We start from the raw sequence: 14,486 nt of genomic DNA, 5'->3' as shown, positions 1-14,486 counted from the left end.
CCGGGGCCTACCGCTGACTTACTTGAATTGCAGAATTGCTGGGGAGGGTTTACAGTCTGTACTTTGGCAAGTCTTCCAGGCTATTCTAACATTCAATCACATATGAGATCCAGTGCTCTAAATTCTTGACAGGAACAGAGTGGTTTTCAGCCCTGGCTGCACATTGGAATCACCTGGAAAACTTAAAAAAATCCCACAGCTCTGGTGTCACTGCAGACCAATTAAATAAAAATTTCTGGAGGTGGGCTCCAGGCATTGATATTTTTATAAACTCCTCAGGAAATTTTAGTGCTGAGACAGGTTGGAGAAACACTGGCCAAGGGGATATATTTGTTGGAAATAACAGAGTCTTGCTTAAAGAATGCAAGCTGGTACAGCCACTCTGAAAAATAGTTTGGAAGTTCCTCAAAAAGTTGAAAATAGATTTATCCTATGACCCAGCAGTTGCACTACTGGGTATTTACCCCAAAGATACAAATGATCTGAAGGGGCTTGTGCACCCCAATGTTTATAGCAGCAATGTCCACAATAGCCAATCTATGGAAAGAGCCTAGATGTATGTCCATCAACAGATGAATGGATAAAGAAGATGTGGTATATATATACAATGGAATATTATGCAGCCATCAAAAAATGAAATCTTGCCATTTGCAATGATGTGGATGGAACTAGAGAGTACTATGCTAAGCAAAATAAGTCAGTCAGAGAAAGACAAGTATCATATGATTTCACTGATACGAGGAATTTGAGAAACAAGACAGAGGATCATAGGGGAAGGGAGGGAAAAATGAAACAAGACGAAACCAGAGAGGGAGACAAACCATAAGAGACTGTTAACCTCAGGAAACAAACTGAGGGTTCTGGAGTGGAGGGGGATGGGAGGGATGGGGTGGCTGGGTGATGGACATTGGGGAAGGTAAGTACTATGGTGAGCCCTATGAATTGTGTAAAACTGATGAATCACAGACCTGTACCCCTGAAACAAATAATATATTATATGTTAATTTAAAAAATTTTAAAAAAAGTTGTAGGAGAAAAACAAAAAAAGCAACCCAAGTAGTAAGATGGAGAGTTTTGAAGAAAGAAGTCCTATAATCTTATAGGAATGGAAAGCACCAGAAGCCTGGACCATTCTTCTTCCCATTTCTCATGTTTCTCTTTCTACCCCCACATTTTCTGTTTTCTGCTTTTCTCTGTGCATTTTCTTGATGACTGCACTCCTTAGGGAATGACTTACTGTGCTCATTCACTGTTTCTGTGCTTTCATTCTGTGTTTTGTGTGGGGTTTGACTTGTCATTGGACCGGCTCTCTCCTCCCAAATCTGCTTATCATTTTGGCTCTGGTACCCGCAGCTCAGTGATATCTAGAAGCTTGGGGAGATTTATTTTCTCATAAGACTTCAACCTGAAACAAGAATAAAAGATTCCACATAAAAAAAAATAAAATTCTTTTCTTGTTTTTTTGGAGAGAAAAAAAATACTTAAATACTTTTCTGCTAACAGGGAATTTACAATGTAATTTAAAGTCATCGCCCCACCAGCCCGATGTAGTAGTAGCTGTCTATTATTGACAATTAGGAGAAAGAGAGGGAGGACAGGAAGGTGAACATACAGAATAATTTCAGGTCCGTTAGTCCTTAAAACCCTCATCTCATACATACTTGGTCTGTCCAAAACCTTGCCTTCTGGCTCCCAATTAAGTCACCCCTCCTTGTCCTGTAACCAACTTGTTTCCAGAAAATCAGTCCATTATACTGTTTACAGTTTTAAGCTAGTAAAAATAGTGCTGCTATGTACATTCTTGATATCTTGATATCTTCTGTTTCATTCCCCAGATTAGGCAAGTTCTCAGCATTCTTGATATCTTCTGGTGCTCCGTGTATACACTTCTGCTGGGAGGTTTCTAGAATATGTGAATATTCAGCTTTAGAAGACATTCCCAAATTGTTTTCCAAAGGAGCGTTATCAATTTATTGTCCACAAACTGGATTCAAGTGTTCTGTTTCTTCTGTACTGTGGTCACCACTTGGCATTGTCTGTCTTCATGATGTTATTAGCATCCTAATAACCCCTTAGATACAGTGGCATCTCATTGTGGTATGCAAATTATATTTTCTTGACATTAATGAGGTTGAGTACACTTTCATTTGCTTAATAGCCATTTGGACATTCTCTTTTGTGAAATATCAGTTGAAGATTTTTGCCCATTTAAAAAAAATGGGTTGTCGCTCTTTTCTTTGTTGATGTACAGAAATATATATATTTATTTATTGGATATATGTATTACAAATAGGTTTTTTTCACTCCTTGGTTTGCCTTTTCTCATTCTTCATAGTGTCTTTGTAACATAGAAAATCAGAGGTTCGAATGTCAATATCTAAAAGTTAAGTCCACCTATATAACCTATCAGTGTACAAATAAAAATCTAAATTTAAAAATAGGATTTAAATAGCAGAAAAGCAGACACCTGGGCAGCTCAGTCGGTTAAGGGTCTGCCTTTGGCTCAGGTCATGATCTCAGGGTCTTGGGATCAAGCCCCGCATCAGGCTCCCTGCTACGCAGGAGGTCTGCTTCTCCCTCTCCCTCTGCCTGCCACTCCCCCTGCTTGTGCTCTCTCTCTCTGACAAATAAATAAGTAAAATCTTTTTAAAAAATAGCAGAAAGCATTAATCTCATAAGACTAACTTTAAAGATGTGCGGGATACATTATTGAGAAAAATGAAAATTTGCCAATTCTCAGCAAATTTATCTACCTGGGTTCAATACAATCTCAGTCAAAACCCATAGAGGGTGTTTTGTTTTGTTTTGTTTTTTTATTTTGTGGAAACTTACAAGCTGATCTCAAACCAAACTGGAAGTGCAAAGGGCCAAGAATCACTGAGGCAATCTTGACAAAGAATGAGAAAACTGGACAAATTATGTAGCGATATCAAAACTTGTTTTGAAGTTACAGTATTTCATACACAGTATTATTGATAAAACAACACATAAATAAATCAATGGAGGAAAACATATTTCAGAAAGGGACTCCTATATATAGTCACTTGATTTATGAGAAAGTTGATACTCTGGTGCAGTGGGAAAGAGATGGTCTTGGAGGGCTTATGGTCCTATGTAAAAAAGGTAGAAAATAAAAATAAATTTACCTCCCTACTTCATAATATGTTAAAAAATAAATTCCACACAGATGGTGAATCATAATATGAGAGATAAAATAATACAGTGACCTGGGGGTAACAACATAAGCTACTCTGTATGACCTTGGAGTTGGAATAGAATTTTTAGAGGACACAAACAAGAAATACACATAAATGGAAATACTTAAAAATTAGATATAGTCAGTGGCGCCAGGGTGGCTCAGTTGGTTAAGTGTCTGACTTGATTTTCGCTCAGCCCATGATCTTAGGGTTGTGAGATTGAGCCCCACATCAGTCTCTGTGCTCAGCATCGAGTCTGCTTGAGATTCTGTCTCTCCGTCTCCCCTCTGATACTTGCTCTCTCTCACACTCTCTCTCTCAAATAAATAAATCAATCTTTTTAAAACATTAGATACAGTCCAAAGGCAGATGCTTAACTGACTGAGCTACCCAGGTATCCCGCTTTTCTGCTATTTTTCTGGTATTCACTGCTGTTCAGGGAGTCTTCCTTGGGGAGGAGATGAGTAAATTTTACATGTGGAAGGAAGGGAAGTAAATATTTAGATTAAGAACACAGTTTATTGAGGCAGTTAGCTTTTGCTAGATACCAAACAACCCCAAAACTTAGTGGCTTAAGCAAAAACTACACATTATTTCCAGTGATACTATGTGAGAATCATCCAGGTCAACTGGGTGGTTCTTTGGGTCTGAGCCACATGGATTCATTCACAGATCTGGTGGTTGGCTTTACCAATACAACTCTTACCAAGATCACCAATGATCCTCATGCTACTGGTTCTGCTAAGTAAACAGTATCTGTCTGAGAAAGTTGACATTTTAGACATTTAAGAAGCCAATAGACCTGGGGTGCCTGGGCAGCTTAGTCAGTTAAGTGTCTGCCTTCGGCTCAGGTCATGATCCCAGGGTCTTGGGATTGAGCCCCGCATTTGGCTCCCTGTTCAGTAGGAGAGTCTGCTTCTCCCTCTCCCTCTACCCCTCCTCTCTGCCTGTGTTCTCTCTCTCTCTTTCTCTCTCAAATAAATAAATAAAATCTTTAAAAAAGAGAGAAGAAACCAATAGACCTGACCTGGATTTTTTTTTTCCTCACTATTTGGCCATTGTAGGTCTTCTGTGATTTCCATGGCCACTCTCAAAAGAAGAATGTATTCCTTTATGGTTGTAGCATAAAGGAGACCTTGTGGCAAGCAGAGTCCACTGTGGGCACATCGACTCTCTTGGAAGACATCGGCTACAGGGTAAGTCACTGGGGAGAATGACACAACACATTTTGTGTCCATATTCTTGCCTTTGAGACACACACTCCACCATTTTTTTCCCCCTAAATAAGCATTTTCATTCTTTTAACTATAGGATTATAATACAAACAGGTTGGAGGCATGTGCAACCTCTCTACATTTTTGATGAATAATAGCTGTACTACCTAGTTGCTCTGTTTTGTTTTCTATATGATATGATATAGTGCAAAGGGCATAAGAATTGGAGACAAGAAACCTCATTTTAATGCCTGGCTTTACAATTATTAACTGTGCGCCTAGGAGTCATTAACATCACCTCTCTGAACCACCGTTCATCACCTGTGAAATGAGGATAGTAAAAATACTGCTCCTGTTTCATGTTTATGAGAGCAACAAAATGATACTGAACATGAAATGATTTTAAATAACTATGAAGAGATGGAAAAATGTAAGGCATCAGACCCTGGCATCCCTCTGTGTGAGCATGCTCTACAAAGCAGAGCAGTGATCCACTGAAGCTAATTCTGTTTTTTTTCTGGGTTCCAGTGGTTAGAGCTCAGTGATTCCCCTACTGAACCAAAGAGGAAGTTAAGAAAGGGTAAAGAAGGAGGGACTTCTTCCTGTCAGGATAAAGGGAATTGGAAAGAAGTAGATGAGGCAACGTTGTCCCAATGCAAAATAAAAACTGGCCTTTATTTCAAATGTATATAGAAAATGAAGAAAAATTATTGGCTTGGAAAAGCCTCTAGTTCTCCTGTGTCTTTCTCCTTTACTTTCACACAGAACACTTTCTGGTTACCAGATATATGGGGGTTTCACCCCACCAAGCACTTCTGAGACACCAGCTGGGTGTCCTACAATTTAACTTAATCCTGAGTTATCTACCTGGAGACAGCATCAGATCCCACAGCTTAAGGACTCAGTCCCACAAGACTGCTTCCTACTTCAGATGCCTGTCCCAGGTAGTGGGTCCCAGGTTCCCCACAACTTCCGTCTGACTTAGCTATCAGTTGGAGGGACCCATGACCTCCCCCACTGCCTTGGATTCAGTTATTTGCTAGAGTGGCTCACAGAGCTCAGGGAAGCACTTACTGACAATTACCGGCTTATTAAAGGGTATGATAAAGAATGCAGATGAACAGCCAGGTAAGAATACATAGGGCAAGGACTGGGAGGGTCCCAAGTACAGGAGCTTCTGTCCCTGTGGAGTCGGGGGTGGGTATCACCCTCCTGGTATATGGATGTGTTCACCAACTTGGAAGCTTTCTGGACCCCATACTGTTGGGATTTTATGGAGGCTTCTTCATGTAGCTGTGATCAATTATTAACTCTTTTCCAGCTCCTCTCCCCACTCTAGAGAAGTGGGGATAGCCTGATCCAGGAGCCCACCCAGAATCACCTCATTAGAACAAAAGATGTTCCTAATGCTCTTATCACTTAGGAATTTACAAGAGTTTTAGGAACCCCATGTCAGGGACTGGGGATGAAGGGCAAATTTATATTTCTTACTATAAATCACAATATCACAATATCATGGTACCTACCTCTTCCAAATCCTTTATTATTCTGGATATATGAATTTACTGTGTATACAACAGCTTCATTCCCTGGGTTAATGAGTACTAAAAGAGATAAATATCCACCAAACTACTATTTCTAGTAATACTAGTAATTAATACTATTAATAGTATTAACACTGAATAAAATAATTAATCAAAAAGGTATAATGAATGTAAGTGAATATGTATACCCCAAAATACATAAGCAAAAATTGACAGAATTGAGGGAAGAAATTTAAAAATTCAGTAATAGGGGCGCCTGGGTGGCTCAGTCATTAAGCGTCTGCCTTCGGCTCAGGTCAGGATCCGAGGGTCCTGGGATCGAGCCCCACATCGGGCTCCTTGCTTTGCGGGGAAGCCTGCTTCTCCCTCTCCCACTCCCCCTGCTTGTGTTCCCTCTCTCGCTATGTCTCTCTCTGTCAAAAAAAAAAAAAAATCTTTAAAAATTCAGTAATAGTAGTTGGCTATTTTAATACTCTTCTCTCAGTAAGCAATAGAACAACAGAACAGAAAATTAGTAACTAGAGAATACCTGACCTGATAGATACATATGTAACAATTCTCAAACAGAAAAATATACATTGTTTTTGAGTCCACATCAGAATTACCCTAGGTAGACCTTATACTAGCCTATAAAACAAGTCTCAGTGTATTTTAAAGGACAGATCATACAGGTATGTTCACTTACTGTGACATTATTAAATTATAAATCAACTTTTGTAAGATTCTGGGAGATGTTTGAATATTTGGAAATTAAACAACATACTCCAAAATAACTCCTGGGCCAAAGAAGAAATCAGAAGGAAATTAGAAAATGTCCTAAACTGAATAAAAATAAAAATACAGTATATTGAAATATATGGTATATAGTTAAAATAGTGCTTAGAGAAAAGTTGTAGTTTTGAATGCTTCTATAAGAAAGGTGGAAAGATCTAGGGCACCTTGGTGGCTCAGATAGTTAAGTGTCTGCCTTTGGCTCAGGTCATGATCTCCAGGTCCTGGGATCCAGTCCCACATCAGGTTCCTGGCTCAGTGGGGAGTCTGCTTCTCCCCCAATAAAAAGGGACAAACTACTGTTACATACAACAACGTAAACCTAAAAAGAAGTCAGAAGCAAACAAAAAATGTATGGTTTAATTTACATGACATTTCCAAAAAAGGCAAAAATTATAGTTAAGAAGCAGATCAGAGGGGCGCCTGAGTGGCTCAGTCGTTAAGCGTCTGCCTTGGCTCAGGTCATGATCCCAGGGTCCTGGGATCGAGCCGTGCATCGGGCTCCCTGCTCCACGGGAAGCCTGCTTCTCCCTCTCCCATTCCCCCGGCTTGTGTTCCGTCTCTCGCTGTCTCTTTCTGTCAAAGAAAGAAATAAAATCTTAAAAAAAAAAAAAAAAAGCAGATCGGGGTTGCCGAGGACAGGATCAACTGGAAGTGAGCTTGAAAGACATGTTTGTATGGTGATGAAAGTGTTCGAAAACTGGATTGTTGATAATGGCTGCAAAACTGTATACATTTCCTAAAAATCATCATACTGTTCACTTACCTCAATAAAGCTGATATACATATTTTTTAAAGTAAACATTTGTTATCTACCGTGTGCCAAGCACTGTCCTTGGTATTTATGTAACGAAGCTGAGCACAGCATGGACTTCTAAGAAATAAGAGTTGGGGAGAGAGGCAGATTATCAGAAACTTAGAAGGACAGAATAATAAACACAAGAATGGGAATATTAGGAGGTAACACAGAAAAGATTGATTAACTATTGGCATAGAGTTGAGTAGATGATCCCAATGGACAAGTGTTTGAGGGGCAAATATGGCTGAGTGGTGTTAGGATGTTCCCTGAAAAAAAAAATCAAATATCATGAATAATTTTTAATTAAGCTTGATTTCAAGAGAAATCTGAAGAAATAGAATGACATGAATCCTGTGATAATTAAAACTTGAGCCTTAAAGAATTTTAACCGCTACTTATGGATCACAGTGAATTGAGGAGAGGTGGCTTGAAATCAGTTCTTCGGCACCTCTGCCTGGGAAGCCTCTCTTGTTAGTGACATTTCCCCACATTGATCTTCTTCATAAATTTCCATTTGTAAGCAGTTGCAAAGATAACACCTGTGGGTAGTACTTACACGGCTGAGCATGTGCCAGGCACTGTTAAGAGCACCCCGTGTGCATTTAATTTTTTTAATCTTCCCAACTACTGCGTATTCTTGAAAAGTGCGCAGCCATAGGATACACTTAACCAATGTTTGTGGAGTGAGCAGGTACTTTGAATAGCATCCTGTTTCACACATGAGGGAGGGGAGATGCAGAGATGAGCTGAAATGTCTAAAGGTCCCACAGGTAGCAAGAGCTGGGATAGGGACCCAGGTGACTGGGCACCAGAGTTCACCGATTCTGACCTCAGTAGTCTTCTTAAGTTTGTGCTCTGTGAGACAGAAACTAAACTGTGAGTCTCCTGCTCTGCAGTTCAGAATGAAAGAGGCAGTCAGAGCAGGAATGGGCCTCCTTGGGTGCTTGGTAAACAGGGGGATTATCTCGGTGAAGAGAAGAAAAATCTGCAATGCAAAGGGAGGTTTGAAAAACTGTTTTTTCCATCTTGGAAGTTTGAATATTTGAGCAGAATGACTCCCCTCTCCTCTAAACCTTCACCCGTCAGCAAACCCCACTCTGAAGAGCGCAATGACAACACTGCACATTTACTGAGGGTTCCGATTGCCTCCCCCCTCACTCAAGGTAGGGACTAGTCTTACCCCCCAACTTCTTTGATGACAAAAATGAGGGTTAGCAGAGTTAAACGACCTGCTCCAAGTCAAACCGCAGAGTGTGACTCCAGAATTCATACTTTTGACCCCTAGTCCCAACCATGCCCTTGCCGCATGCTTAATTTGGAGAAAAGAGAAGACATTTGAGTTCTGTAGGATTGACCATGGGGAGCCGGAGCCCCAGAGATGGCCTCTCCCTGGAAATGAGCTCTGAGCTAGGAGCTGTCTGGTGAGTTCATAGTCAGCACATCTTTGAGAGTTAATATTTTCTGTGAATTTGGGAAACTAGACAGGGCTTGGAAGAGTCAGCAGAAAGCAGATGAATTGAAATGCAACTCAGGCTTCTACAGAGTGCCTCAAAACCAGAATTAATGAATCAGGATCATCCCTTCCCCCATGAGCTGAGGCTGCTCTTGACCCAGCTGCTCCTGGACAAATGGGAATCAGTGTCTATGGGGTGCAGAAGACTCATTCTCAGGGCTGCTTCATGTCTAGTCTTTTAATCCTTGCTGGGTCTGTGTTGAGACCACGCTAGATGCCAGCTCCTGGGCCATGCTCTGTGTGTACATTATGTCATCCGTTCCTTGTATTCCTTTACACGCCCATGGGGTCATAATGCCTACTTAAGAAGTAGTTCTTGGCAGTGGTTAAACTAAGCTAATGTGATCTATATTAGAACATCTGGGTTGACATTCTGGATTTGTCCTTACTAGCTCTGTGACCATTGAAAAGATATTCGTCAGGCCTCTATATTATCAGATAATAATAGAACTTGATTCAAAAGAGTTAATGCATATAAAATACGTAGTAAGTGTTCAGTGGAAGGGTATCTATTATAATTTTCAAGTTTTGGAAACCCAGATTAAGTGTAAGGGCACAGAGCAAGTGGGAGGGAAAGAGTTGAGTGTCCCAAGTCTTTTTCCATCCAAGATGGGAGATCCCTGGGAGCACTGAAACTAGGCTCCAGGGGATCAATTCATATATAGAGTTCATCTATTTCTTGTTCATTTACAAAACGGAACAAGATAATCTCCAGCTATTAGAGCTATCATTATCTTCATTTCTCACTCTGACATAGATCAATTTGTGTGAAATCAAAAGAGAAATAGAATCAGGACTTTTTTTTAATCAATGCTGTAGTAGTTTTGGAGTCCATTACTTAATGAGTGGATAAACTGTTGCTGTGGACATGTAGGAGAGATACTCCAACTACACCTTGTAAATCCTACATCCTCCAGGCTCCAATAATGGGATCATAGCTTGTAGAGCTTTCTGAGATACACACCATTAAATTGAACATGTGGTCATTTGCATAGGGGCTATATGAGCTAAGAAAATCAGGTTCACTTAAGAAAGAAAGGAGAAATCATTTAAATAATGTCCAATTAGTCTTTTTACAGCAAGGTAAAACATTGATAAATTAAAACTATTTTCAAGTATTATAATCACTTTAGTTGCTATATATGTATATATACATACACACTATGTATGTTACATACAGTATATATATAAATAGTATATTTATGTCTAAGCAGTCCTCTAAGGGTGTGGACTAGCAGATTCGGTTTATTTCAGCAGATAATTATGGAGTGCCCTCTGTGAGCTGCACATCTTTATGTGTAGAGATTTTCCTGTAAATGAGACACAGACCTGCCCTTATGGAACTTCTGGGCTGCAGAAGAGATAGAAAATAAACAGCTGATTACATGAACATTAATTTTACTTTAATTGTGATGAATTTTTTGAAGGAGAAAAATGGGATGAAAGAATCACAGGGAGAGAGGGACAAGAGTGGATAGATGAAATCAATTATGGGGGCAATTGTGGAAACTCAAGTGAGGACATTAAGCAGCTCAATTTCCATGTTCAAATGATGCTGTAGGTCTGCAAGCTATGCGGGAACATAAAGATCATACTAAATTATATGAATAATTATGTTAACATATACATATATTATAGGTAATTTATAATATAATTAATAATTATATTAATCTTTATATTAATGTAATTAAGTTATACTAAGCATGGGGACAGTAAGAACCCAGGGATATTAAGAGATTTGCTCAATGTTCTAGAAATTAACAAAATTGCATTTCTTTTTTTTAAAGATTTTTAAAATTTATTTGTCAGAGAGCGAGATGGAGAGAGAGAGAGCACAAGCAGGGGGAGTGGCAGGCAGAGGGAGAAGCAGGCTCCCTGCTGAGCAAGGAGCCCGATGCGGGACTTGATCCTAGGACCCTGGGATCATGACCTGAGCTGAAGGCAGATGCTTAATGGACTGAGCCACCCAGGCTTCCCACAAAATTGCATTTCTTTAAAAATAATTTCTTAATTCATATTCTCATTCTGCTGCTCCACCTTCTCCCCACAATTTATCCAAAAGTCTCAAGTTTCACTGTTTGTTATCGAATGTACATAATTTTATATTATGTGCTAGTTTGTGGATACTCTGTGAACAGTGAAGTAGAGAACCCTTCTTGCTAATATCGCAGAAATGTGGGACTATCTAGATCTAGTATTTCCACTAACCCAAGGACCTAATATGCTATCAGTTCTTGAGTCATCGTTCTTGGATGGGGGAGTTCTGGTGACTAGAAGCCCCCTCTCTGTCAATCAGAGAGTGGCAAGGATCTACAGATGCTTTCTAAATATAGATTAAGTGGTCTCACATAAAACCTTTGTACTCTAGGAAATGGTGGAATAGAAGAACCCAGAGAGGGGGGCGCCTGTGTGGCTCAGTCGGTTAAGCATCCAACTCTCGGTTTCGGCTCAGGTCATGATCTTAGGGTCCTCGGATCAGGCCCCACATCATGGGCTCTGCACTCAGGTCAGAGTCTGCTGGAAATTATGTCCCTCTCCCTCTGCTCCTCCCCCTGTTCTCTGTTGTATGCTCTATCTCTCTCAAATAAATAAATAAAATCTTAAATATATATATATAACATATATATACATATGTATATATATATATATACATATATATATATATACATATGTATATATATATAAAGAACCCAGAGAGGGAATATTTTTAAGAGTTTTGTAACCGGTCCAGCCTCAGATTTATGGATCACAAGATGAGACTAGAGGGGCGCCTGGGTGACTCAGTTGGTTAAGCATCTGCCTTCAGCTGGGGTTATGATCCCAGGGTCCTGGGATTGAGCCCTGCTGGTCTCTCTGCTCCATGGGGAGCCTGTTTCTTCCTCTCCTTCTGCCCCTTCCTCTGCTTGTGTACTTCTCTCTCTCTCTCTTTCTCTCTCTGTCTCTCGTGCATATGCATTCTCTCTTTCTCTCTGTCATGAATAAATAAAATAAAATAAAATAAAAAGATGGGACTAGAAAGTTCATTTTGGCAGTCATACTCTTTTAGGAAACTTCATATGCAACCCTCAGTGGTTATCAATGACTTGTCTATCTGGGATAAGTGAACAGTCCGTAGTTTGACTTAGAGCTAGAAAACCATGAGATTGGGTGGAGTCACTCTCTAAATTTCAGTCCCCATGAAATCTGTGGCTTTCCATGGAATTCAATTCAGTGATGTATGAGGCTGAATGTACATGCAACATCCGTCCACAGTGATGCTGAAACATGGAACTGAAAGATCGTGGTCTTTGGAGTTGGCCAGGTTGGCATTTGGCTCCCATTCCAGCCTCTTTGTAGTTGGACTTATGCTATTTCTTTCTTGCTTTTCTAAGTCTCAGTTTCCTCATTTAAGAGCAAAAAGCAACAAACCCTTAGTATCCATTGTTTAGGGTTGATGTAAGATTTGCAGCAGTATATATTAAGTGTTTGTTATACTGAGATACTTAATGTTGAGATGTTATTTTTTATGATGCACATCCCCAACTCATCATGGTTTTATTTTTTATTGTAGACTCTTCCCAAAATCCTTGATAAGCTAGCCCCAGCATTCACAATGAGCAGCTGCAGCTTCCTCGTGGAGAAATCCCGAGCCTCCACAGCCCGGGTGGTGGTGTGGAGAGAGATGGGGGTGTCCAGAAGCTACACCATGGAGACCAGCTACTGTGGTTGCAACCAGGGACCCTATCAGGTGTGTGAGGCTCCGGCATATGCATGCTTTCTGTCTGGCAGCAATTTACTGTAATGGGGGGGGGGGGGGCGGGCTATCAAAGACCACTCATTTCTTCTTTCTCTCCCGAGAGTGGAAGAAGTCTCCAGGTAGTCTGGCCCAGCGACCTGATCTTGCAGAACTAGCTCAATGATTGCCTTCATTGGCGGCACTGTCTGTGTTGATCCTGCAAGCAGTTTGTACGTTCCTGCTAACTTGGTTTCTCAAATCATCTGCCCTTGCCAACAAGTGGCAGGGAGCCTCCCTGAGACATGGGCCCCCAGCTTTTATGGAACCTCTGCCCAGCCTTGTTCTATGCATGGGGATTGCCTGTTACCCTCTGCATGAGTCAAGTAGCCCCCCTTGCATCATCAAGCCCATAGGTTGGTGCATAGATAGTGTGCTCTACATCCTCTATCTTACATGCTTATCTAAATCAGCAGCTCTCTGTTACCCTGCCGTCCCCAGAGTACACAGAAGTGAGTACCTGACATGCATCTCCCCCGCATGAGTGGATCTGGGACTCGGGCTCTGGTGTCTGGGGAAAGGCTCGTCTAAATCATGTTCTTCCTACAGCTGTATTAACTGCACAAGCAGCTGGAGAGCTCCCCCACTAGAGGAGCATAAATAAGGGACACTGTGACAGTACTCCCACGGTAATAGAGTCTTTTAAATTTGTTAGGCGAGCTGACAGCCTTCCATTCAACCCCAAGAATACCTGGACCTTACCGGCAGTAAAGCTCATCGTGCTGGCTTTGATTCTCCTGGAACAGCCAGGAAGCACTTGGCATCTACGTGGTCCTGTGCTTGTGAAAATCTGGTAGCTATCAAACGGAATATAGGGAGTGACAGGTGATGAATATTATCTAGCTTCCCACCTGGCCCAAGAGTTTTTTTTGATACACAGGGCTACTGAACCACCAGCTTTGGCCTGTTAATTCTGTCAAATAGCCAATTTGTTTAAGCAGTTGCTAAAAATAAGTGTTCTCTTACTGAATTAATAAATTATTAGATTGAATTAGTCCATTTTACCCATGTGAATGTCAATGCAGAGTAAGTAGAGATCATTGGAGGGGCATGGGATCAGGCACCAGCAGACCTCCCTTTTCCACTTATCAGCAATGCTGCAAGCCACATACCTCTATGAACCTGTGTGTCATGTATCAGATATTGATATCCATAAAGATTCCTTTCCTCCCCGCTGCACAAGAGTTTTGTAAAGGCCAAAAGAGAATGCAGATAGGAATAGACTTGGAAGTTACATCATCAGGAATAGGGTCAGTCTCTTGGCATTCAAAACCCGTAGGATTGGGAAAAATAAGTTTGGAACATTGTGACTCTTAAGGTCGTATGGATATAGACTTGCATCCCTCTAGCTGTGTGCCTCTTAATGGATAGGGGCCAGTCGCTTGTTTAAAGGACAGCTGCATGCATCCTTCACAGATCTGTTGGATTGGTGACTTTTCATTGACTTTGTTTCTCCAAGTGCCAATTCAGGCTCACAGCTTCCAGTCAGATAACCATCAATGCCATTCACCATAAGTCAACTAGAAACTCAAAGTCTTCCGGAGTTGTGGTTTGAAAACTAAATGACTCATAGTTTCAGGCCCCTACCCACCCACCATCTTCCATGTAACAAACACAGGGGCTGTTACAAATGACAAAGAATGCAAGAAGCTTGCCCAATGGGATGGCTTTCACGT

General features: G+C 40.8%; 1 protein-coding gene across 1 annotated transcript in view; it reads left to right on the top strand.

Annotated features, from left to right (window-relative positions):
- Window positions 1-14,486, top strand: part of AGBL1 (AGBL carboxypeptidase 1) — an 805,329-nt gene that overhangs the window by 449,582 nt on the left and 341,261 nt on the right. Inside the window, exons 20-21 of the mRNA XM_045901694.2 lie at window positions 4,262-4,393; window positions 12,589-12,765. Coding sequence (XP_045757650.2) covers window positions 4,262-4,393; window positions 12,589-12,765 — 309 coding nt within the window. The remainder of the gene's footprint in view (window positions 1-4,261; window positions 4,394-12,588; window positions 12,766-14,486) is intronic.

Source organism: Mirounga angustirostris, unplaced genomic scaffold, assembly GCF_029215605.1.
Source record: "Mirounga angustirostris isolate CCGP_5_RB_7025 unplaced genomic scaffold, mMirAng1.0.hap1 SCAF_9, whole genome shotgun sequence".
In the NCBI taxonomy this organism is placed as follows: Eukaryota; Metazoa; Chordata; class Mammalia; order Carnivora; family Phocidae; genus Mirounga; species Mirounga angustirostris.
Note: the sequence above shows the minus strand (reverse complement) of the source record. Positions and strands in the feature narration are given on the sequence as shown.